General features: G+C 39.0%; 1 protein-coding gene across 6 annotated transcripts in view; it reads left to right on the top strand.

Annotated features, from left to right (window-relative positions):
* The window catches only part of IPCEF1 (interaction protein for cytohesin exchange factors 1), an 82,386-nt gene that overhangs the window by 43,459 nt on the left and 12,814 nt on the right, over positions 1 to 26,113 (top strand). For all 6 annotated transcript variants that reach the window (XR_012075091.1, XR_012075090.1, XM_072966074.1 and 3 more), the window contains 3 exons: positions 1,885 to 1,943; positions 3,263 to 3,351; positions 13,577 to 13,949. Coding sequence is in view for 4 of the 6 variants with exons in the window: in XM_072966074.1 (XP_072822175.1) it covers positions 1,885 to 1,943; positions 3,263 to 3,351; positions 13,577 to 13,949 (521 nt within the window). In the remaining 2 variants the exon portion in view is untranslated. The remainder of the gene's footprint in view (positions 1 to 1,884; positions 1,944 to 3,262; positions 3,352 to 13,576; positions 13,950 to 26,113) is intronic.

Below are 26,113 nucleotides of genomic sequence, written 5' to 3'. Positions count from 1 at the left end.
TTGCTTTTTTCTCTTAACAGTGTATTTGGATTTTTCCAGGTCATCACAAGGCCCCCTCACCTGTCTTTTTATTCGCTTCTTTGTAATATAGTACTGATGGAATTGGTACCATACTTTATCCATTTTCCTATTACTGGATAATTATATTGTATCAATTTTTTTTTCTTTTTGCCATTGGAAGCATTATTGCGTTAACATTCTTCCACATTTATTCACGTGCATGAAGGTGTGTTTTGTAGGTTAGATGTTTATAATTAGAATTGCTGCGTGAATGGGATGAGTATTTATACTTTGAATAGTATCATACAATTGCCTGCTTCATAGTGGTTGTACCAGTTTTTCATGTTCAGCTCAACAAAGGATGAGAATGTTTTCTCCTAAAATCTAGAAAGCAATGATGTTTAAAAATTTAGCCAATCTAGTGGTGAAAAGTATTTTCCTGTGCTTGAATGTGCATTTCCCAAAATACTACTGAAGCTGAGAATTTTTTCCATGTATTTATTAGCCATTTGTATTTGTTTGTCATTTTCTGTTTCTTTGTTTTGGTTATTTTTCTTTGGAGTCTTGGTGAGCGTTTTTCAGTTCCAACGGCATGATCTGGGCCCAGATACTGGTCTAGGTTTAAGTGGCTGTTAGAGACTCAAATATATCATGGTGCCAAAGGAGACTTCTTAAATGGGGCTGGAGCTCATCTTCCTTCTTGTAGGAAGTCCTATTTTATTTATTTTTTAAATTAAATTTATTACATATCTCCTGTTAAAAAAGTAATCAATAGAGCAAGAACATGGCAGTTTTGAGGGTTGGGTGGTAAGGATTCCTAATTTGTTGACGAGTGCGGACTTGGGGGTGTGCAGTATTTATGCTGTGGTGGAGTGTAGCGTGCTGGATAGTTTATGAGGCGTTACAGGACTAGAAAAAATAAAAAGCATAAGTGAATCAATACATGCATAGTGTTAATATTGTCATTTTGTTGATAGATTAACTTAGGTCACTGATGTTTAAAAAAATGAATACATATATGGAATATTTTTTAAAAGTATGGAAAACTAGAAAGAAGTAGAAAATAAATCTGTTAGATTATCACAAATACTATTTTCCCTTTAATGGAAGTTTATATAGCTAGAAACATAGAAGGTGGACACATTTTGTGTCTTTTAAAAAATTGTCTATGGAAATAGTTTTCTAACTAAACTCTCAGAAAGGAACTCCAGTGGCCTGAAATCATAAGCCAAATTTGCATTCCTTAAGGTTTGTCTAGTTTTATTTTTGTGATTGATGTGTAGTTGAAATTCATTGCCAATACAATAATAAGTCCCTGGAAGGGATGTTGTCAATTTTTATTTTACATAAACATTTTTGGTAAGGAATTAAAAATTTCCTCACCTTAGGAGTAACTGTGAAGATCCGGTCAGATCTTTTACTGATTGATATAAAGATCTTGATTTAAAAATAGATCATCATTTTTTTTTTTTGGTGAAATTAGCTTACAGTCTAAGAATTGAAGAGACAGACCTTTATAGGTCAAGTTACTAAATTCATTTCGATGGTTGCTAAAGAGTTTCAAATACACAATTACAAAACATATATATGTTCATACATTTAAAATATCTAATGGAGTTCCCACTTTAACTAGTTGTATAATGGGCCACCTCATTTCTTATTTAACAAAGAATGCGGAGTGTGGACAGTACTGTGAAACGAGAGGTCTTAGGTTTCTATACCGCAAACTTATGCTTTTCTGGAAATGCTTAGACTGATTGTAGCATTATGACTCAATTTTACTATGAAGTCTGTTATAAGACCTTCCTCTAGGGTTTAGGGTTAAGGGAATAGGTAGTGGGACCAATCTCGCTGGCAAACATTTATTTTCGATTTGAATTTTAGGTGGTTAAACAAGTTTGGATTAGCTGTAATCCATCATGAGTCCACTACAAAGGATGAAGGTATGTTCTGTTTCATGTTTCTGAGAATGTAGCACGAATATTAGAATACAGTAAAGACACAATGTCATGTTCTATGTATAGCCTTGTTCTAATGAAACATACTTTGACATTTTAAATTATCTGAAAATATGTAGAGACAGACATATTCACACAGGCTCCCCAACATGGAATGGAGCTTCCCATGCTGGCTAAGAATACTTTTCACACTTCACCCACACATTAGCAGCTGTAGGCTTCACTGATGTCTCAACCAATTGCCAATGCAAATGTTTTGTTACCTCACTTACTGAATTCTTAGTCAAAGACCTGATCTCTTCATGATCTAGACAGATAACTTGCATCCCACTGTTTCCTTTCTGATATCTTAGTATTTCCACCAGCTGTGTGCTGAGACTAATTACCCTAAGTTTGTACCGGGAACCTGAATGTCAGTTGGGGACAGAGGCCATATTTTTAGCTCAGTCTGTAGCTTGCAGGGTTCAAAAGCTACAGGAGTCTGATTCTTCTTAAGGATGCAATTAGTCCTTAAGATTGAGAAGAAAGAGCCTTTAGATGCCAGGGTCACAGAGCTGACTATTCTGAAATGCTCAGACCACAAAAAACTCAGGAATTGGAAGTAGGGGACTATATGTTTGGATAATAGAATCATAAAACCTTAAATTCAGAAATGGAGAAGTGGCAACTTGATTGAAAACAATAAAGAGGTACAATGCAATACTGTGAAATTGGTATCCTAATTGTCTCCTTGGTCCTCTTTTCTATAAAATAAATACCCATTGCATATTTGAAGTATATTTATAGATTGTGAGCAAAAATATAACTACACAAAACCCTCCTTATTCTGATATGTAAGGCCTTCCATGATATGGCCTCAACAACCTTTCAGCTTTGTTTTCCACCCTGTCCTTTAGGCGACTCTGTACACATGGCTCAGCCTGGTACTCCCATTACTCAGTGTGCACCATTGATGGTTTACTTATCCTGCCATTTTTCAGCTCATTATGATTCCTAGGCTCAAAATTAATCACTGCAGAATTTTTTTTTCTCCCTTAGTGTGTGACTCACATCTCTTTTGAGGACTTGTTTTTATTTTCCCTGAGCTACGTGTGGTTAGTCCTCTTCCTGCCTATTGGACACTCCTTGAGGGCAGAAACCCTAACACTTGCTTTTCCCTCTTATGTACCAGGTAGCTCATTCAATAAGTACTTTCTGAATTGGATCGGAGTTGCAATAGCCAGATGGAGAAAAACCTCTGCTCATGCATTATGGAGTAAGTGATGGCAGCATGGAAACGTTAAGCTCTCTCGTCTCTGTTGCAGAATGTTACAGCGAGAGTGAACAGGAAGATCCTGAAATAGCCGCGGAGACACCGTCGCCTCCTCGCCGGGTGGAGACTCCATCTCCTTTGGTTTGTACTGACCTTGTTAGTCTGCTGGTCATGGATCAAGTGCACGGCTGTCATTCCTTCCAATTGGGTAGACACTGCCTTGCCTGATCAGCTGTTAGAACAGGCTAAGTTAAGGTACATGCCGACGAGCAAGTGCAGCTCTCAGGGTGCTGATTCTGAGGCTTCTCCATAGCAACCCGCTGGTGTGACAAACCTGGTGTGTTTGTGTGTGATCCACAGATGTATTATGCTCAGAGGGTTCCTGGTAGTGCAGAGGGCTTCTAGGCGATAGGCCATTGCTCGCAAAGATTTATTTTATAGTGTTTATTCACACCCCGTTTGTTCTCAGAAAGAATTGAACATGCCTTGCCTAGATGCATGCATGCTAACAATGTAAAATGAATGTAAAGGGGATGAAGACAATAACATGGAGAGAAAATTAGAGCCAGAAAAATTGTGGGAAGCCAGGCGTGGGGTTGGCGCACTAAATCTGCACATGGAATAATTCAGTGTATTCGCTAGAGAGAGGTCCAAGTTTGAGTGTAAGCTTTGGAAGCATCCAGTGAAGGTTCAGGTTATTGAAGGATGCTCCTGGGCATTGGAGTCATGCCCAGAGGAGCAGTCAGGCAGGGGTCTTTGGACAAGTAGATTTAGGGCTTTCATACCTACCATATACCAGGACTTACGTAGATCTTTCAAATATATAATTATTTGCTTTCCCCAAATAACCCTGAAATGTGGTATTACTGAATCTGCATTTTCGTGATTACTAATGGGGACAAGTATCTTTTCATGTTGATTGAATATTTGAATTTTCTGTTTCGTTAAGTGTCTTTCAAGTCTTTCGTACATTTTTAGCTGTCTTACTCTTATTATTTTGGATTTATAGGGTTTCTTTATTATTCTATACATCAATCCCTTGTCAGTTAAAAGTGAGGCATATCTTCTTTCCCAACCTGTGGCTTTTATTTATTTATTTTTTAACTCTGTTTCTTTTTGTCAACAGACGCTCTTGATTTCAGTGAGTCGGATGTATCCGTCACTTCCATTGTGGTTCTTGTCTTTGTTTCTGGCTTAAAAAATTGTTTCCTGTTCCTAGGTCACAAGGAAGTAGATATTACTGTCTTCATTTCTTGGTTTAGGAAACTGAGGTTCGGAGAAGTGGACAGCCTGGTCACATCCCCAGTAAATGGAACACCTGAGGGGGGAACCCTGGTCTGTCTGGCTTTGTAGTGTAAGCTCTGTCCCATCTACCATGACACCCGTCCATCTCTGGACCTGAATAACCATAGGTTCCGATAGGTCACAGTGGTTCCCTTACCCACCGGACCTCTTCTGCCAGAACTTTCTATTTTGTGTGATAAGGTTTTAATCTTTATTTGTATTTTGCCAGTTCCTAGATTTAAGCTGTTAATATTATTTACATAATGACCTCTATTACTTTTATCTGCCGTCAGTGGAGAATTGTGCTCACTTTTTCTAATTTATTCGGCTAGCAGCCAAGACCAGGAATAAATATTTATTGAATAAATGTTTATTAAAATCTCTGTTAAATAGGACTAACCAAAGTTAAGCAAGATATAAGCAAGATTAAACTTCGAATATGGTAGAATGTAGGCCAGCTTTTGAACTAGACTTTCGATAGATCCTTTCTTAATATATTCATAGTTTCCCTTGATGCAGTCTTTTTCCTCTTTTAATATCAGTTTCCACATTTAGAAAAAATGAAATAGATGTGCCTTGTTGGTTTAATAGAGAAGCATATTTTTGTTAAGCTTCTTTTTGTCTTTGTCTCTCTGTCTTTCCACCTCTGTCTCTTACATGTTATATTTTAGTTCTAAAACACTGTGATTTTCAGCTTTATAATAGCAGACTAGCACCACAGACAACTTTGCATCACAGACGACTTTACAAAGAGCACTGTCAGGCATCGAGAACTTCACCTGATGAATGTGAAAGGGTCACAGATCTGTTGCATTGTATGGTGATAGTCTTACCTGAAGTTACAGCAGGAGCTCAGGGAATGTGTGTTTCAAAACAGATAAATGAAGGGATGATTGTGACACCAGTAAATTATGTCATTGAAGTGCGAATATTTAGATTGTCATTCTAAATGTCTATCAAATGTTAATCTTTAAAGTTCTAAGTTAAGCATTTTTCAGAAGGCCACTGAGGCTAACAATTTTTTCTGAAGAAATATATTAGATATTTATATCTAATAGATAAATTAGATATATTAGATAAATGTTGAACAGTTAGATTTAATATTCCTTAAAACAGAGTATGTCGCTCCTGCTCACATATTTCCGAGGCAGATTTTGTTCTTGTTTTCTCTTATTTCTGAAAAACAGACATGCAAGACACTTGGTTAAAATAACATTTAAGCTTTTATTTTTTTAACAGATGAAATTAAAAAAAAAAATCATGGTAATGACTTTCATCCAGAGTACAAATCCACTTACTGTTTTGTCTCAATCTGGCATGGGCTAGCCATGACTGAGCTGTATAAGCCGAGGCAAAAGAAAAAAAAACCCAGAGCCCCTCAAAACAAAAGACCCCTAACCTTTCCCAAGTTCTTGCTTTTAAAAACAATTTTGAGTAATGAACTTTCATTTTGGAATGATGAACTCAAAAGTACAAAATAATACTGTTCTGGAAAGTTATCTCAAAAATTAAAAGTCTTGAATTAAAATTTAAATTCTGTGTCCAATCATTTTGATTGCTATGAAGATAAGCAGGAAGACTTCAGTACGGAACCAGTTTGGACCTCTGCTTCTAATGGGTGGGACCACAATCCGCAAGAGGATAAAGAACACTGCAGGGTTTCCTTAAGTGAACAAGATATTTCTGTGTATGTTTGTTCTTCTTGAGAAAACTCCACAGGATGGATAGTGGAAAGGACATCCATTTATTTACAGAGAAATTAAAAATGGAGAATCTTTTGACAGGCTCACAATACGTGGGACTCTGTAGGTTTCACTTTGGAGGATCCTTTGTGGAAATTACTATTCTTGATACTTGAAACTCACAAAAGAACAAAGAAGGAGCTGGCTTTATTCACATTTCAAACTTACTAATTTTATAAGCTACAAAGTGATTTAAGAGCTTAAAGATCATTAAAAATCTGTTATACATATTTTCCCTCAAAGTTTCATTTTTCAAAAGCATTGTCTGATAGCTTGATCTGTGTTTATATGCTTATTCATTCATTTAGCAAATGTTTATTGAGAGCCACTGTTCTAAACAGTACTGGGGACACAACCGTGAGTAAATAAGCAATGATTCATTTCTTCACGGAGCCAAGCTTCTAGTTGAGGGAGACTGAGAATAAACAATCAGCCTAACAAGTAAATCATCTGCTGTGTCAGGAGAGGCAGTCGAGCAGAGGGGGGAAGGGGCGGTCGGGATGCTGCAGGTCAGGGTGTGACAGTGAATAGGGGGGCCAGGAGAGGCCTGGAGAGTTGAGATCTGAGCAAAACTCTTAAAGGCGGTGTAAAGTCAGCCCGGTGGGTATTCAGGGAAGGGGTTTTCCAAGCACAGGCAACAGGTAAGAGCCCACATCTCCTTGGTGCATAGACGGTGGCGCAAGGAGGCCGGTGTGGTGAGAGCGCAGTGAGCTGAGACAGGAGGAGCAGGAACTGAGGCTGGAGGCCACGGTGGCCATAGCGTGGAGGGCCTGTAGGCCAGTTAAAGCCTTTGATGTTTTGTTTTGGTTTTTGTTTCTCTTGTCTTTTTTATAAAATGTTTTGTTTGTTTTGCTTGTTTTTTGGGGGGAAGTAATTAGGTTTTTTTATTTGTGTACTTTTTAATGGTTGTCCTGGGGATTGAACCCAGGACCTCGTGTATGCTAACCATGCACTCTACCACCGAGCTGTACCCTCCCCCTGACTTTGATGTTTTGAGTCCCTTAGCTTTTGGGAATCTGGGGCAAAGGAATGATGTGATCAGTTTCCATTTTGAAAGGACCACTCAGGCTGCTGTGTGAAGGAGACCTGGGAAGTAGAGGGAAAGCATGGAAGCAAAGAAGTCTAAGGGAGAGTGAGCAGTAATCTAGGGTGAGAGGCGGTGATGACTGGGGTCAGGGCATGGCTGAGACTTGGAATGGCTGGATTTTGAACATAGTTGGAAGGCAGACCAATAGGTAGATCAGTTATGAGAGACACTGAGAAGATAACAATTTGTAAAGCCAGCTTTAAGCAGCTCATGCTGACTATTTTAACATGATAGTCCTTACATTTTGATGCTTCTCTGAAATAAAATTCTTCTATATCTAAAGAACAGGAAAAAAAACCCAGTGTAAAGCAAACCAAAGGAGCAATGAATAGAAACAAACTCTGCACCTTGTGACCCACTGGCCAGTGGCAGAGGAGGTCAAAGATTAAATACAAAAAGGGGTAAATTCGGTTTTAGAAATTTAAATTTCATCTTAAGGATGGCTCTTTCCCAGTTGTTTACTAAAGGACACTTGATGAACTACATGAAAAAATAGAAATGCTTGCAAGTGAGGTAGTGGTATGAAAAATTAATAGTGAGTACACATACTTAGAAGGAAAAGATAGAAAAACTCACCCTCCCTCCTCAGGACGCAAAAAATGATCTTAAGGTCTATAGTTGAGCACCTAACTGATTTTAAGACTTTTCCAAAATTAGCCTTTACCTTTTGCCACTTGCTTTAACAGTTCATCTTCTGACCGTCAGTCACAGGGCATGACAGCTGTCCCACAACCTCTCCCAGGCCTTCCACGCCGCTGCTGCCGCTGCCCTGGTTGGGTTTGCATTAGCCCTTGGCCAGGATATTGAAATGGCAGGCTATTTTTCTCTCTCTGTCTCTAATCTCTCTCTCGTCTTAAAAAAAACCCCTACTACACTCACCTTCCTAATGTACAGTTCTGATGCATTGGTTCACCAGCACGAGCCCTTTCCGCGAGCCCTCGTTGCTTATCAAATTAGTTCTCAACTCATCGGCTTGGGACTTAAGGCCCTTGGGCTTCCTTCAAACTCCCCTTACAGTTTTGTGCCTGATCCCTCCTCTGTCCTCAGCCCAAGAAGCTGCCTCCTGTTTCCCCAAAGCTTTCCAGACCTCCCTGCTCCCATGCCTGTGTTTGCCAAGCCTCTCCGCTTGCTGGGCCCATTAGCTCTCACCCCAGTTCCGCCTTCTAAATGTCTTTCAAGGCCAGTTTAAATGTGACTTCCTTCCTAGTTCTCTGAGTCAGGAGGCCCTTGTCCTCTTCTGAACTCTTTTTTTCCTATAGCACATATTTTTGGGGACACTTTTTTCCTGTTATTCGTCTCTGCTTTGCATTATAGATTTTGTGTATCTGCTTGCTTTAGTTAATTATTAAATTCTTAAAGTCAGAGGCAGTGTCCAACATCTTTCTTTACCCACAACGTGTATGACTGTGTCTAATGCATATTTGAAACATTGACTATTTCTTTCATGGACTGATAAGGAGGCGAGTGGGTGATGATTACAACTTCATTCCCTCCACGGATTTGTTGCTCGCCAGATATTTCCACGTATGAATTAGAAAGTACTGCTGTGTACTTGTCTGGTTATTTCACTTGGCTTTGAGAAGGATGACTTCTTTTGACTCTCACAAAAGTCCTGTGTTTTATAAATGAGGAAGTCAAGTGCCCGAGAAGTACCTAGAATAATCATAAGTAACCTTTGCAAGCTTGAGTTAACCTTTTCTGAAGAACATTCTTCTGTGTTATCTCATTCGCGCCTCTTGATAATCCGAGTCGGGCAAGCAGGCCACTGACAGATTTCTTTGTGCATCAACTACGTGCCAGGTACTGTTGCAGAGAAGGGGATGCTGAACTGGGATAGACAGTCTCTTCCCTGCAGCATCTTAAGTTCTGAGTTGATGGAGAGTCACAATAACTTTGTAATTTAAACAAGGAGTCTCAAATACTGAGAAATACTATGAAGAAGAAAGAATGGGGCAGTGTGCTCGGGAGAGGCGGGGATTGACGGGTGCGGGAAGCATATTGCTTTGTCTACAACTGTTGGGAAAGTGATGTATAACTTGAGGCCAAAATAATGGGAAGGAGGCAGCCAACCAAAAATCCACAGAGTGAGCCTTTCAGGCAGAAGAACCAGAGATGTGCTCAAGGACAGAAAAACCATGTGGCTGGAAAGGAGAGGGAGAGGGAGGTGGAAGGAGATGGTGCTGGAGGGGCAGATGGGGGTCCATGTAAGACTCAGCTATAATGAAGACCATGTTCTACTCATCATGGGCAGTTACCAGACGGTTTTCAGCAGGGGGTGTTGTGGTGGCTTTCTGTCTTAGTAATACTCTAGCTGCTGTTTGGAGGATGCACTGGGGTGGGAAGGGGGTGGGTGATGGTGGAGGCAGGAAGTCAGTAAACTAGGACTTGGAAGTAAAGTGGCTTCTACAGGGCCACTTGGATACTAAAGACTGGAGTGAGGAGGGCATCTTCTGTGTTGCCCAAGGTCATGCAGAAGGTCAGTGACAGAGGGGACAGTATACCATGCAAGGTCCTAGGGTTTTCAGAGCAGCGTTTCTGCTAGCATACGGTAGAAACATAAACACAGTACCTCCTAGGGCTTGACAGCAACTGACTGGCTTGTTTTTATTAATGTGGCCAATAGGAGGAGAGAAAAGCTGTATACTTTCCTTTTTCTCGTATTTGTTTTTATTACGTTTAGGCTTAAGTTATGCTTGTATTTTCTTTTGATTTTTTTCATCTACTTTGACTAATGTTGCATGAGATTTATATGCTGACTCACTCCCTCCTAATTACAGATTTTTCGTGGCCATTTTAAACTATTTTTCCCATGTCAAACTTTCGTTTTTAAAACAATTCAAAGAAAAGGATTTTAACAGCTAATCAGCATGTGAACTAAGCTTCTTCAATGAATAAAAATGTCTTATACAGAAAATGGGGGGAAAGCAATATTGATTTTTAAATTTAATCATATTCATAGTCTCTTCATTAAAACTAAGATTTAAAAAAGTCTTAAATTTTCTCATTAAAAATAAAATATTTAAAACTGAAAAATTCTGAAATAAATGAAATAACATACAATTATTAATCTTTGATAAAGAGAATAATAATTTTGCTTGCAATTAGGAGAGCATTTTGTGGGACTATGTGCATTGCAATCAGTTACAGTCACCTCTAGATCCTGGGATTACAGTAAATCATCCTCAGCAGCTTCACAGAGAATTTCAGGAAAAGCCTGAATTGCTTTTTTTTCTTCACACCATTGGCTCTCTAGGCCACTCTTTGTTTATTAGCAACTACATTAAATTTATTAATTTATTAATGTCAGGGGGGATGGAAAGGGATAAATTGAGAGTTCAAGATTTGCAGATAACTAATATGTAAAAAATAGATAAACAAATTATACTGCATAGCACAGGGAACTATAGTCAATATCTTGTCATAACTTATGGTGAAAGAGAATATGAAAAGGAATATATGTATGTTCCTATATGACTGAAGCATTGTGCTGTACACCAGAGATTGACACAACATTATAAACTGACTATACTTCAATAAAATTATATAAAAAATGTATTAATGTCAGGCACAAATGCAAAAAGTGGAGATACAAAAATGATTAAAAACAGCCTCTTCTCAAGTAGCTCACCAAAAAAGAGGAAAAAATCAATCAGCAATTACAGTATTAGTTGACAAATAAAATGATCTTCCACCTGGCATGTTAGAAGTCAGTCCAGGAGCACCAGGCAAGGGGACCTACCTCACCCCAAGGCCACCAGAGAAAGCTTCCTGGAGGAGCTGGCCCTTGAACTGACGTTTGAAGGGTGGGCTTCTGGTAGCCAAGCAGTGGTGGGGTGGAGAGGAGAGTCTGTCCCTCCTTGCTACCTTCATTTGATTTGCAGTGGGGGGTTTTATGGGTGTATTATTTGGGTGGTTCGTGGAAGGCACTGAGCTAAAAGTTCTCTGTCTGATTTTTGGCTGTTGTTGGCTATAGAATGTTAGGAGTAATGAGCCAGGATTTAGCACCACAGTGCCTAAAAAGCACGTTCCCATATCGGTGCTCTGCAGTGGCACTCCAGGTTCACTTTGATTTGTGTCAATCTCTCTTTTAATCAAAATTCCCTCTGACCTGATACACATCATCTTTTTCTCATTTTTCCCCTTCTCTCTACTTCTTTCACTTTTGCCTTTCCCCCTCACTCTTCTTTTCTCTGTTTAAAAATCAAATTTATAAATGTTACATGGTGTGAGAGAAAATGGACTGAAAGCATTTGCACTGTGTTTGAGTAGTACCGCAAGCAGGACTGCACTTCCCGGGAATTTCTAATGCTCATTCAATATGTCTGTCCTTAGTCCTTTGAGTAGAGTTTTGGGGCTCAGAAAGGCTTATGGAAAGTGCCTGCAGCCATGGTGGGCTCAGTAGCCCATTTTGTTTTAATCAGATTACAGGAGTATCAGCAAGAACAACAGGAAAAGCGTGTGCTTGGTCTCTTTTCAGAAAAGGAAGCTGATCCCACTGAAGCCAAGTTTTACTAAAGCAGCTCACAATAGGGGAATAGGGCAGGACTGGGCCTGAATGGGTGTTTTTGCTAACATTTATTTTGTAGCTCCTGTTAGTGAGTGAACAAGTGTTAGCATCCTTTTGGACATTGTGCCGGGTGGGGGGCGTTACCGCCTCTGGATAACTAGGCTGTGTTTAGTGAATTACAGCTCTTTGATCTCCTAGTTCAGTGGTCTGGGTGATTGAAGGCAACTGGTTTGAAAGCTTTTCCGAAAGGAAAGTTTTCATGTCTGTGCCAAATATATTATTATTAAGAAGAATGTGTGTGATGAGTTAGTATCTTAACTAGATGTTTTAGTGTCATGCTACTAAAAAGTGGATTTATTGCTTATTTGACAATCCATGTCTAGTATACAGCCAGCTGGGCACGTATTGGGTAAATGTTGGCTTTTCCCAACAGAACTCAAGAGCTTAGAATATGCAGCATTTTGGGGCACAATTAATATGGAACAAAGCCACCCACCCTAAGTTAGATGCAATGATTCTGAGGTCTTTGGGAGAGGATCCTAGTTTGTTCTTTGGCTTCTTCCATCTCACAGTTTCCTCCCTGCCACTTCCTTGGCGTCCTGAATGCTTGAAATTGACAAGAGTGTCCCACAGGATGACAAAATGAGACCAGAAAATGCCTTCTCTGTCTTGTCTGCCATTGGAGATATAGGGTGATCCATAGAGCACTGGTGTCTAGATTTTTGGATTTTATTGACTGAGAACATTAAAAACGGAGGAACAATGTAGAGTTGCCACATCTTTATATGGCTCGGCAGGGCATTAAAAAAAACTCCCTGAAGACAAAAGATAATTTCTACCAATACCATTTTCTAAAAGAAGGCCTATATATTAACAGCAATCTGTAACAAGGATAGAATCTCAGAATAAGTGAAGTCCTTCCCAGGAAAGGGATGCTGATGATGTTGCGCTGACGTTCTCCCCCGCAGACTGGTGAGAATTTTGCCAAGGGCTGTCCTTTCCCCTTGGGCCGTACGTCAGGAAATGCTTTCGGGAGCTCTTGCATCCTTGACCCACTTCTCACAGTCTATGGTGCAGGTTAGGGTTTCTCTCTAATGAGTTGGAGGCCTAAAATGTATTCCTGTCTTCTTCAGTGAAAGTTTATTGATATTTAAAAATTATTGAAGAGTGAATGAATTAGGATGATTTCACTTAACTGTGTAGTTATGAGCTATGTTAGTCACATGCTAAGGAATGCATGAAGGATATTTGAGGGTTTAAATGTATGCGCTTGGCCCACATCACTGGTCTCCACTCAGTTAATATTATTTTGCCTCTCATCTGGCTCCAACTTTTGCTTTCTTTCTCCTAATCGCCTTTCTCAAGAGTTTTGCTCAATCAGTGAGAATTTAGTGATAGATTGCAATCTACTTCTTGCTCCGAGTGTCCTTCATTGATCCAAAGAATTCCCCAGAGAGGTCTTTCAAGTATCTAGAGAGCAGTGAGGAGTAAGGTAAATCATGATATGAAGATTTTTAAAAAAAATCCTATAACAATAAATTTAAAGTTACACGAATTGGCTTTGGAAAATGGCATCCTAAAGCCTGTCATACAGATAGAAATATCATATATTTTTCTTTTGACTCTTTTATTATTTGCCACCTTTTGAATTAAAACGCTGGGATACTTTCATTGAAAATGCGAAGTAGAGGCTGCTGACTTAATCATGGTCTGTCTTCTCTTTTTGTTTTTATTGGTGAAAAATAGGCTGCACAGCGGGCATCTTCATCTTCGCCCAAATCGAGTGAAGCAGCCCGTTCTTCCTCTTCCGTGGAGAACACAAGAAAGACACCCAGAAGTCTGTCTTCCTCCTTGTCTAGAGGAAGACAGTCCTGGATCGACATGGTTAACAGTTCGTCCGCTGCTGGTGGTGAGGGACAGTCTGTGACGTGTGCTGTGCAGGTCCACTCCCCTGCGCCTTCAGAGGCAAACAGCCGCTGGGCCCTGGAAGACAGCCTGGCCACATCAGAAAGTGGATTTTTGAACTCTATATCCAGTGATGACACTTCTTCATTGAGTAGCAACCTAGACCCTCTCACTGTCCCAGACAAGCCGCCGGGATCAAAGATGACGGACAGAGGTAAACCAAGAAATCGTTTACTCTTCTTTAGAGAATGAATGTTTGTGTCTGGGTGTGGACCGCTCACGTTAATTGTAAAAAGAATGTTTAAAGTCATGAGTGATGCAATAATTAAACAGCCAAGTGGGGCCACGTCCAGGGGCCACTTCTGTAATGAAATTTGCATGCAGAAAACTCCAGCATCAAGGCCATTCAATACCTAGTGATAAGTGTCACCAACCAAATGCTTGCAACGATGAGACACGTGTTCATAAAATAATGATACTTCCCCACCAATCTGAGGGGAAGCTTGAGGGTTTTTGTTTGTTTTGTTTTGTTTTCTTTTTTTGTTTGTTTGTTTGGAGGGGGGCCTGTGCCCTATACTCTGGAGCTTGTGGTGATTAGATCAACATTGCATAGATGACATCACCTCCATGGTTCCGAACGCAGAGCAGCCACCTTCCCTGGGCCACAACCACAGACGAGGTCTGGGCCCCAGGTCGTCAGCTCCTGAGCAGCCCATGTGGTTAACAGCAAGACAGTCTGCATGCACTTTGGAGGACAGCAATAAAACTTTAAAACCAAAGGAGAGCACAGTTCGTGCATTTGAAAAAAACAAAACAAAACATTTTAAGTCTTAGCAAAGGAAAGAGTCACTGGAGTGTAGAAATGAAATGTGTGAACTTTCTTAAATACTCCATGATAATTGGTCCTTCTCCTTTATTCAGACTAACTTCTTTTAATTGTTAGTTTTCAGCCATGAGGAGTCTTTTCTGATGGTCTGTGCCTTATTCATTCTGCCATAAAACAAGCTTACCTGATATAGGATACTGAAAAATGGAAGAATGGTGACTTCTGTTTGTACTTTTTCAGTGTACTACTGAGCGAAAGTTGACTGGCTAAATTCCCATGATACCTCGCCAGGTAGCCTGCTGACATAGGCAACTTCTCTCCCCTCGTCCCTAGCCTAAAGATTCTTTAAGTTCTCAAATTTTTCAGATGTACTCTATTAATTTAGTATTTGGTATCAGAGTAATTTAGAACAAGGATTACAGTGCAGACCCAGGGCTATGTGTGTGTGTGTGTGTGTGTGTGTGTGTGTGTGTTCACAGCATTTATTTGAACACTCAGGCTGGGAACTAATTCCCCAAGTCCCCACAGTTACCACCACTCCCTGCGGCCTTTCCTGAAGATGCTTCACATAGTTAATTTACCTGCCTGGCCTCTGATGCCATTTCTGTTTGATACCCAGTGATCTGCTTTACATTAGAAAAAGTGTAGGAAATGAAGTCATTGTCAAAATAACCTACTTGTAGAGGTGACTGAGGTGGCGTAGGGAGGAGAGTGGAGACAGTGTCATTGAGGAATGGGGGCGGGGGTTCCCTATTGGACTGTGTGGAATAGAGAGCAGTGAACTCAAGATGGCCTCAGCTTTGGGAGATGCCGTCACATGGAGAGTGTTTGGCTTAATTTGTACCTCCTTGGAAGTACAAAACTGATGCAAATTTTGAGGCCAATTGTGCAAGTGAAAAGGAGGTCATTTTAGGTTCAGCATAAGAAGCTTCTTTTTAATGTTGAGAACTGTTCAAAACTGAATAGGCTCCTTGGAAAGTCATGTGTTCCTTGCTGGCGGTGCTTACTCATTCTGAGACAGCCGTTTTCATTGGGTATTCAGTACATATTGCAACTTGATCACAACTTCTGCTCTTGTGAAGATATACTGAAGAGGGCCTTTAAGTCTCTTGAACTAAATGGCCTCTAACTTGATACTTAGAAGACCCTTCCAGATAAAAGACTGGTAGAACTAAAGAAAAGAATAAAAAGGATCATATCTATTCTTTTCTTGCTAAAAACTCTTACTTCAATTGTTGGGCCATTGGTAGAACTGAAAAGTTTCATGCAGGCACACACACACACACACACACACACACACACACACACACACACACCACACAAACCCCAGGGTGAGGGTGGCTTCAAAAGCAAAATAGAGAATGAAATTCCATTTGCATTCTTTCTCAAGAGAGAACTCTGCAGATTGAGTTTTCCTTTAGGACGAATAACCTGATAGTCATGGGAAGATGCATGCCATTCTTGTTTGTGTTTCAATGTCATTCTGGGAATGCATGTGCTGCAGAGCCTGACTGAGTGCCAACAGCTCTTTTAATCTAAGGAGGAAGAAACCAGGTATTTAAAAATTTGAGTTAGATGTCGAGTGACCAACAAAATCTGCATGCGACTTCAAACAGCTTGACAGGAAGGTATTCCTTGGGGTAGAAAGGAAGAGAAAATAAAACTATTTTTCCCTCACTGGTTTGAACTTGCCTGCCATATGTTAGAAAATTTTTGCTGATGATTTTTCTCCTGCTGCTGGGGATTTGGTTAAATTCCCAGCAGAGTTAAACCACATAAAGTCATTGCTATGGAAACAGCCACCCAGTCTTTGCTTGCATTTGCAATGACATGCTGCTGAGTGATCAGTTGCAAATTGTGCTTTTTTTCTTCTTTTTTTTGCATGTGTGTTTGTGTGTTGGAGAAGAAGGTAGCTTTTCACTTTTGTGACTACTAAAATTACTATTTTTTAGCTGCCAATTAAAAAAAAAAAGAAAAACTCTGAAATTCCTGTGTCTGAAATATCGTTCAGGATGTTTCTATGACAGGGATTGCAGTTTCGACGTGGTCCATGACAGGAGTTAGGATTTTAGATTAAAGTCTCAGTCTCAAGATCCATTTGCTAGAGAAAAAGGCTTTATCCTAGAAAAGAGTCTTAAAGCTTAATAACTGAGTCTTGAAGCAAGCAGACAGTGTGTATTATAGCCTTCTTTTATTTAGACAATGAGAGAAATATTTTGCAGTTGGTATACAACTAAAATTGTGGTTGCTAGAATTTTATACCGAACTTAAATACCCCTTTAGACATTTCTCCCTTGCAGTGTAGGCTATTTAAACAATGCAGGGTATAAGTTCCATCCTATTGCCTTTCTGCATTGGGAGTTCCAGAGATCCAAAGTCTTTCTACAAAGCATAGTAGGAAAAGAGGTGATGGGGTTAATGGAATTTTCATCTCAATCCAGTTTTACTGTATACTGTTTCTTTTGTGTAAGGTTATTTGGCCCATGACGCATTCCTGTGTGATGGTGACTCACACTGTTTGTCTCTACTTACATTGTGCTGACAATGTGGAGACAGTTTTACTTATACTTATTCCATGAATGGAGTGACCATACCCTGGACACTAACAAGCTGAATAACCACTAATAAGACTAACAACCAATTTATGCAAATAAATCACTTAGAACAAGTACAGCCAGAATTGATCTGGAAATGATGTTGAATAAGATGCACTTTTAATGAAGAGATAAGCATACTAGAGCATGTGTGACATCAATGAGGTAGATTTTAGGATTTAGCAATTACCAAAAATTTTACACCATTTTAGTGCAAACAGTACAGATGCTGTTATTTTAGCCAACTACCTCAGATGTTGCTGTAGGAATTATGGGGTATGTTTCTTTAGGAAGCAAGATAATAATAAAAAAAGTTGATTAATGAACTCCATTCAATTCAGCATTTTTTTTATTACTTTTGAGTACCTAACATGTACTCATATACTTTATGCTAACAGGGATACAAAAATGAGCAAGGTATAATTTCTGATTTAAAAAATTTTGACATGTAATGAGGAGAGTGGGAGGAATAAAACTCATTTAACAAAGCAAAGCAGAGTTAAATAAGTGCCACAGAGAGATACAAAGTACTCAAGGGGTTTAAAAGAGAGCAGGAACTCAAAATATGGAAGATCGCATCTAAGTGATCTAAGATGAGCTAAAGATCTAAATGGGAAGATCTGTACATAGAGAGGAGAGCCATGGAAAAGAGGAATGAAGAATAAATTTGGCTGATGTTGAATACTGGGCTCGTCATTCGTTTATTTCAATTGATAATGGAGGACAATTTTTAATCAGGGTGATCATATAATTGGAGGTATACTTTAGAAAAATTACATTAGCAGATACCGCCTTAAGCAGCGTTCAAACGTGACATCACCTATAATGAGAGATATTGTTATTGTGGGCCTTCTGATGTGTTGCACCGAGAAGTCAAACATCATTTCTGCAGTGTTCTTGCTAAAAATCATAATCTGAATTTAATCATGAGGAAACATCAGATAAGCCCAAATTAAGGGACATTCTACAAAATAACTGACAATACTCGTTGAAAGCATCAAGGTCATGAAAGACAAAGAAGGCTGAGAAAGTGCCCTAGATTGTAGGAGACTAGGAGAGATGATAACTTTCTTCAGTGTAATATCCCAGACTGGATTCTGACCGGGAAAAGGGTATCAATGGAAAATGTCTTTCAATGACATGTATCCACTACTATAGTATCACAGTATTTTCACTGCCCTACAAATTCTCTGTACCCCACCTATTCATCCCTCCCTTCCCCAACCCCTAGCAATCACTGATCTTTTTACTGCCTCCATAGTTTTGCCTTTTCCAGTATGCCAATATCATGTCATCTATGAACAACGACAGTTTTATTTCCTTTTCTTGTCTTATTGTGGCTAGGACTTTCAGTGAAATATTGAAAAGGAGTGGTGAGAAGGGACATCCTTGCCTTATTACTGATCTTAATGGAAAAGCTTCTAGTTTCTCACTATTGAGTATGAAACTAGCTGTAGGTTTTCATAGATATGTATCAAGTTGAGGAAATTTCCTGTTATTCCTAGTTTACTGAGATTTTTAAAAAAATCACAGATGGGTATTAGATTTTTTAAAATGCTTTTTCTGTGTCTATTTATATTCTCATACATTGTTTACTTCTTCTTTTTCAGTGTATTGATGTGGTAGACTACATTAATTTATTTTCAAACTTTGAGGCAACCTTGCATACCTAGGCTAATTCCCACTTGGTTGTGGTGTCAAATTATTTTGATACTCCAATTTGCTGATGTTTTGTTGAGGGTTTTTGCATCCATGGTCATGAGATATATTGGTATATCGGTTTTCAGTTTTCTCTTCTTGCCTTTGTCTGGTTTTGATGTTTATGGTCATGCTGGACTCAGAATGAGTCAGGAAGTATTCCTTCTACTTCTATCTTCTGAAAGAGACTACAGAGAACTGATACACTTTCTTCTTTAAATGTTTGGTAGAATTCACCAGTAAACCCATATGTGACTTGTGCTTTCTGCTTTGGAAGGTTATTAATTATTGATTCAGTTTCTTTAATAGATAGAGCCCTATTCAAAGTACTTGCTTTTTTTGTGTGAGTTTTGCAGATTGTTTATTTTAAGGGTTGGTCCATTTCACCTAGGTTGTCAAATTTGTGGGCATAGAGTTGCTCATAGTATTCTTTTATTATCCTTTTAATGTTCCTTGGGATCTGTAGTGATATCCATCTTTTTCATTTCTGATATTAGCAGTTTGTGTCATCTCCCTTTTTTCTCTAGCCAAAAGGAAACTCTGTGTTTTACCTATGACCTATATAGACAGTTGAAATTTAATAAATATACTTTACTTATTGAGTTTTCAAAGAATCCAATTCCAAAATTAGCTCACTGTGTTTCTTTGATGAATGGATAGAGGAAGAAGGTGAGAATAAGATTAAGAATGGACCTTTTGACCACATAGTGAATGTTTAACAAATATGTTTTGAGAAGCTACTATGTCCTTTGCTCAATTGTGGACATCTGGAGACCCTTTTTGACTATAACAAATGCAATAATAATCCTCTTGCATAGAACTTACAATTTGGTGTGTATGTCTGTTTTGGCAGGGTATGGAGACAATTAGCAGGTAAATAGAAGAACAGGATAATTTGTGGTAGTGAGTAGATTCCATAAGGACATCAGGTAGGGGTATGTAACAGTGGGGGTGGGAAGGAGCTTTGTTTAGATGACTGATTGGGGAGCTACTTCCATGAGGAGCTGACATTTGATTTGAGATCTGAATAGCACCAGAAAACCTACACCTGTGAACAACAGCTGGCAAAATGCCCCAGATAGAGAGAAAACAGAGTACCAATGATCTAGCATTGGCACAGATTCTTCAGTTCAAGAACCAGAAATAAATCCAGTGTGGCTGGAGCAGAGGGGTCAGAGAAACATAGGAAGAGATTGGAGAATTCAATCTCAGCTGGCTCGTGTGGCAACCGGTGGGTCCTTTCTGGTGTTTGGGTTTTGTCGAAAGTAAAATGGGATGTTTTTGTAGGAACTGAAGCTGGGAGTGTTTAAATTTAAAGAGATTTGAAACTTTACATTTTTATAAAGATTACACTATATGGAAAATGATTATTAGGAATGTAGCTGTTGAAATAGGCCTCCAATGAAATGGTGATGGCCTGGACCAAATTGGTAGCAATGTGGAGGGGAGGCAGGGAAAAAAAACATATTTGGGATGTATTATAAACAAAGTGTCAGAATGTAAGATTCATAAAGGATTCTTATCTGTTTCAGTCTATCCCTAGTCTCTCAACTACACTGCCTGAGCACACAGTGGGCATTCAAAGAATAAGTGATGGGTGAATTGAAAAATAATGAAAGGATCATATGTGTGAGGGGAAGAGAGTGATAAGTTTTCCAGCACGTTCAGTACCTTGTAGCATTAAATATAATCAAAACTCTATCAGATTGTTATCATTTCCTGGGGAGAATTTTGCTCATAGGGATTTAATGGTCATATTGAAATATGTAACTCTAAATATGTACACTGAGGATTTCCTATAAGGGAAAAATAAAGATGTCTTGCAAGTAATTATGGATCACACTAGACTGTAATCATAGACCTAAGGACAAGAGAACTCTATCTTGAAAACGTAAGGGCGTTTATCTGCTCCAGACCCACATTTTCTGCTTAGTGAAATTAAGGTCGAGTAATTTCTTTCTTCTTCTTGCCTCACTGCTCTTGTCATGAAGTGTCCCTCACATCCTTCCCCTCCTTCTGAATCTTCAGTTTTATATTTTTCTGCTCACTTGTCCCCATCATGGATCCACGTGGTTGATGGTTCCAGCAGGTTCTGGAGCCGAGGTTGACATATTTCTCTACTGTGTGTTGTGTTTATCTCCTTGGTTTTAGGCAATTTTACAGGTTCTTCTATTTATATCCCACGCAGAATCCACCTCATAAATATATTTTAAAAAGGAAAAAAAAAAACCTGACCAAATACTTCTCTTACGTGCATACCAGTGTCTTTTGTTTTCTTCAGATGTGACCAGCTATAGCAGTTTTGTCTGCATTAAATATTTCACCAAATCCAGGTGCTCACACGGTTGGAAGAATACATTTTTAAATGAATAGAATCTTTGTTTTAAGGATAGAAAGTGATCATTAGAATTTTATGTAATGAACTCAACCTAAGATTATTTCTGAAAATCATTGCCACAAACGCAATAATAGTAAAACAAGGGAGCAATATTAAAGATTACCCAGTAGACTAGATTTATTCTTTTTTTTCTTTTTAAATTTTTTATTGATTTATAATCATTTTACAATGTTGTGTCAAATTCCAGTGTTCAGCACAATTTTTCAGTCATTCATGGACATATACACACTCATTGTCACATTTTTTTTTCTGTGAGTTATCATAACATTTTGTGTATATTTCCCTGTGCTATACAGTGTAATCTTGTTTATCTATTCTACAATTTTGAAATCCCAGTCTATCCCTTCCCACCCTCCACCCCCCTGGTAACCACAAGTCTGTATTCTCTGTCTGTGAGTCTATTTCTGTCCTGTATTTATGCTTTGTTTTTGTTTGTTTGTTTGTTTTTGTTTTTGTTTTTTTAGATTCCACATATGAGCGATCTCATGTGGTATTTTTCTTTCTCTTTCTGGCTTACTTCACTTAGAATGACATTCTCCAGGAGCATCCATGTTGCTGCAAATGGCATTATGTTGTCGGTTTTTATGGCTGAGTAGTATTCCATTGTATAAATATACCACCTCTTCTTTATCCAGTCACCTGTTGATGGACATTTAGGCTGTTTCCATGTTTTGGCTATTGTAAATAGTGCTGCTATGAACATTGGGGTGCAGGTGTCATCCTGAAGTAGATTTCCTTCTGGATACAAGCCCAGGAGTGGGATTCCTGGGTCATATGGTAAGTCTATTCCTAGTCTTTTGAGGAATCTCCACACTGTTTTCCATAGTGACTGCACCAAACTGCATTCCCACCAGCAGTATAGGAGGGTTCCCCTTTCTCTACAGCCTCTCCAGCATTTGTCATTTGTGGATTTTTGAATGACGGCCATTCTGACTGGTGTGAGGTGATACCTCATTGTAGTTTTGATTTGCATTTCTCTGATAATTAGTGATATTGAGCATTTTTTCATGTGCTTTTTGATCATTTGCATGTCTTCCTTGGAGAATTGCTTGTTTAGGTCTTCTGCCCATTTTTGGATTGGGTTATTTATTTTTTTCTTATTGAGTCATATGAGCTGCTTATATATTCTGGAGATCAAGCCTTTGTCGGTTTCACTTGCAAAAATGTTCTCCCATTCCGTAGGTTTTCTTCTTGTTTTACTTCTGGTTCCCTTTGCTGTGCAGAAGCTTGTAAGTTTCATTAGGTCCCATTTGTTTATTCTTGCTTTTATTTCTTCTAGGAGAAAATTTTTGAAATGTATGTCAGATGACTAGATTTATTCTTATTAATAAAAGCAATCATATGGTAGAAGAGTACTGAGTTGCTTTGCTTAATAGAAACATCAAATACCCCAAAGAAAATAAGCACCTGTTTCTGGCAGAGAAGATAAAGCAAATATAGGAAAATGAGGGAAACTGAAGTGAAATTACTGTCAGGTTTGTAAGAACACAAGTGAAAATACTTCCTTTATATTTGGGTGCTCCCTCTGACTTTCTCTCAATCTGTTTGATTTTTCTCTTAGAGAATTTCTTTTACCTGCCATCTTTTTTTTTTTTTTTAACCCTGACTTTGCATTCTCCATGTCTGTGTACGGATCCCTTTGTTGTAAACAGGACCTGGCCTACTGTGAACGTGACTCTTACCTTCTACTCCAGATCTGAACTAGTTAATCATCCCCCAGGGCCCAGTTCAAATGCCCAAGCAGAGAATCTGATTATCTAGCCTGTATTTTAGATTGCTGGCCAGCTTTTGAATCTTCTGTCCTAGGATCTAATGCCCTGTGGCCCTGTGAGAACAGAATTTGAAGCATAAAACCTGGGTATCTCAGAAGAAGAGGCTCTGAGTGGGGATTTTTCCCCGGAAGACAGAATAGTGGGGGCAGGGATCTGAGCCTTGGGTTGTCCAGTCCAGCCAGCTACTATCTTGCTGACTATGCATTACCTGACTTGAAATCTTCTTCATTGCACATTATTCAAAAGATAGTGTGTTTAATATGTTTATAGTATAAAGCCTAGTGTTTAAGAGGACGAGCTTTGGGTCAGAACCGAGGTTTGTCTCTTTGTGACTTTGATGAATGTTTTCAGTCTTTCTCCGTCTTGGCATTCTCTCCTTTATATCAGGGTTAATAATACTTCCCTCGTGTGGTTGTTACCAAGGTAATGAGATAATGTTGGTATAGCAGTTAACGTAGTGCCTGTCACATAGTTAAAAACTCAGTACATGATAACCATCTCCACCAGGAGCAGCAGCAGCTGAAGCAGAAACAAGCAATCTCTACCTCAGAATGTGTGCTGATGTCTTGGTTTATAGTATTATGATTAGAATGAGTTACCTGGATTCATCTTCGTTACATACTTTAAATTTGTCTGTCATTAGGATTCTAAGTCTTCTGTTGTAAAGTTGTCAGAATCATTAATTAGAGGAAGCTTGTAAAATGCTTTTGATCTCTCGGCATCAGGTGCTGTAGTCAATGACATTTGTAAAGCCTTGCGGTCTTAACGTCCAAATGGTTATGTAGTTGTTTCCTCTCTTTGTAACAGGTGCCTTCCGTAGTCTTTCCTTTCCTTTCCTTTCTAGAACACTGCACATGAAACAGGGAAGACTATTTTCTACCTAAACCTTTTCAAATATTTCATGTTGGGAACTAACCTTATCTTCCTTGGGACATCGTTTAGGCGTCTCCAATCTCAAAAGGTTTTCCTTTCAAATTCTGATATGAAATACGGCATATGAATTCCTTTTGTCTCCTGAAGCCAGCGTTTATGTTCTAAACAGAAAATAAAAACCACATTCTAGACAGCACAAGGAAACGCCAAAAATAAAATAGTGGGGGAGGCAAAGCTGACAATACAGCGTTTAAAGAGATAATCCGCATACAGTGTGCTCGACAGCCAAATTCGGGGTCTGCTGGAGCACGTCTGTCCCGTCAGAAGCAGACAATAGGCTGGGTACGTGGGAGGGTAAAGAGGGAAGCACATGCATTTGGCATAATCTGGGAAAGGAGTGAACTACTAACCATTAGTTAAAGATGTCGTTTGTCTTTTGCTAATGTCAATAAGAAAGAGCTTGTTAAAAAAGTACCATCCCTTTCTTGAGTCTAAATCATCAGATTATTGACCTGAGTTTGGAGAATGTTTGCTAGTCTGACCCCTTTGGACACTCTGAGCGAGTCTAACAGAAGTAAAGGGTCACTAACATTGATCTCAAATTCCTACCAACTCAACATACACGATCCTGATGCTTTACAGCAGGAATTCCTGAATACTCCTTTGAGCAAGCCAGATTTCTTTTTAAAATTAAGACATGGTGCAGAGAAAATAGATGTTGCTTTCTGGACAAGTCCGGATTTCCTAGTTATAATTCCAGTCCTTTTCTCTTCCGATGAGCTGAGGCTGATGACCAATTGCTGGCAAGCAGTCTAGTCTTGTTACTCCAAGGGCGTTCATGGACCAGCAGATCTGACATCACTTAGGAGCTTGTTAAAGGTCTAGAATCTCAGTGCCTGCCATGGCAGACTGACTGAATCAGAAACTGTATTTTAACCAAATCCCTGGGTGATTGTTTGCTTATTAAAGTTTGAGAAGTCTGGTCCAGAAGGGCATGGACCTCCACAGTGTGGAACTGAATTTTTATTCCTAATTTCATCACTGATTTATACTTTGAAAAGATCACTTACTGTTTTTCAAGAACCTCCACATTTTTTCTCATCTATAAAATAAAAATAGTTTTCATCTTCCTTGGCAAAGAACTTGTGAGGCTTGATGATATAGACTGCAGCGTGCCTTATGTGGCAGAGGAAATTAAAGTCCTGTTATTTCATAGGAAGACTAAAATAGACACTTGAGATGAAGGATAACAATTGCATTGGACACACTTGATTGTCAGACAAAATTCATTTATTTTGCTTCAGGGGACAAAGGAGGTGGAAATAATTAACTTGGCTTCTGTTTCCAGTGGGAGAGAGACCAGTGGTCTTTTCTGCCAATCTTTTTTTTCTTGCTTTCTTATAATCTACTAAGATAAGGGAGATAATTTAGTGTTTTCTAATATGAAATTATAATTTAGAAAAATATTTGTACATAGAAAGATGAAAGGGGGGTTTTTAAAATGTCGTTTTATTGAGAAGCCTTTGAAAGGTACAGGGATGGCCCTGTAGGATTAACCAGACAGAGCTAGTCTTCTGTATAGCAATTGGGAAGGGCTCTCACCTCTGCTTTGGGGTCAGGTGCAAGCTGTGTTTTGTTGTGTGCTCACCCTTTGGGTCCTTTTTCTGTCCTGTGTATCATCTGCTTCCATTATTATTGGGTATTCATTTTATGGTCTTGTGAAGACCAAAGCACTAGTCTTCAGCAACCGTAAATACAGTATGAAGTCCGGCTAGGTCATGGACGTGGTTGCGTCATAGGTCTGTTCCCTGAGTATCTAGCAATATTTTGTGTGTCTCTCAGATTATGATACAGAAAATACAATCAGAGTATTTTCTTAACTCTTAACATTGTCATTTATAGTTTATTGTCCATACATTTGTGAGCGATTCTGGAATCAGGTTAGTAGAGGTCAGGCTGTTAGTTTCAGATTTCCTCTGAGGAGACACGGACAGTTGAGAGGTAAGAGCAGAATGGTGATTTGTCTCGTTTCCCCCCATTTCTCCAGCAGCTTTAACTTTATCTGAACATACCCATCCTTACTATTATCTCCAATCTCTAACTGAATCCAGTGAGAAAACGTTTGCCTTTTGAATATTGTTTGGTCATATTTTAGGTGAATTCTGTATTAATTTATAGTAATCCCAACAGATCCACTTTACCTGTGTATTAAAATTC

The sequence above is a fragment of the Vicugna pacos genome, chromosome 8 (genome assembly GCF_048564905.1).
Source record: "Vicugna pacos chromosome 8, VicPac4, whole genome shotgun sequence".
Taxonomy (NCBI): Eukaryota; Metazoa; Chordata; class Mammalia; order Artiodactyla; family Camelidae; genus Vicugna; species Vicugna pacos.
Note: the sequence above shows the minus strand (reverse complement) of the source record. Positions and strands in the feature narration are given on the sequence as shown.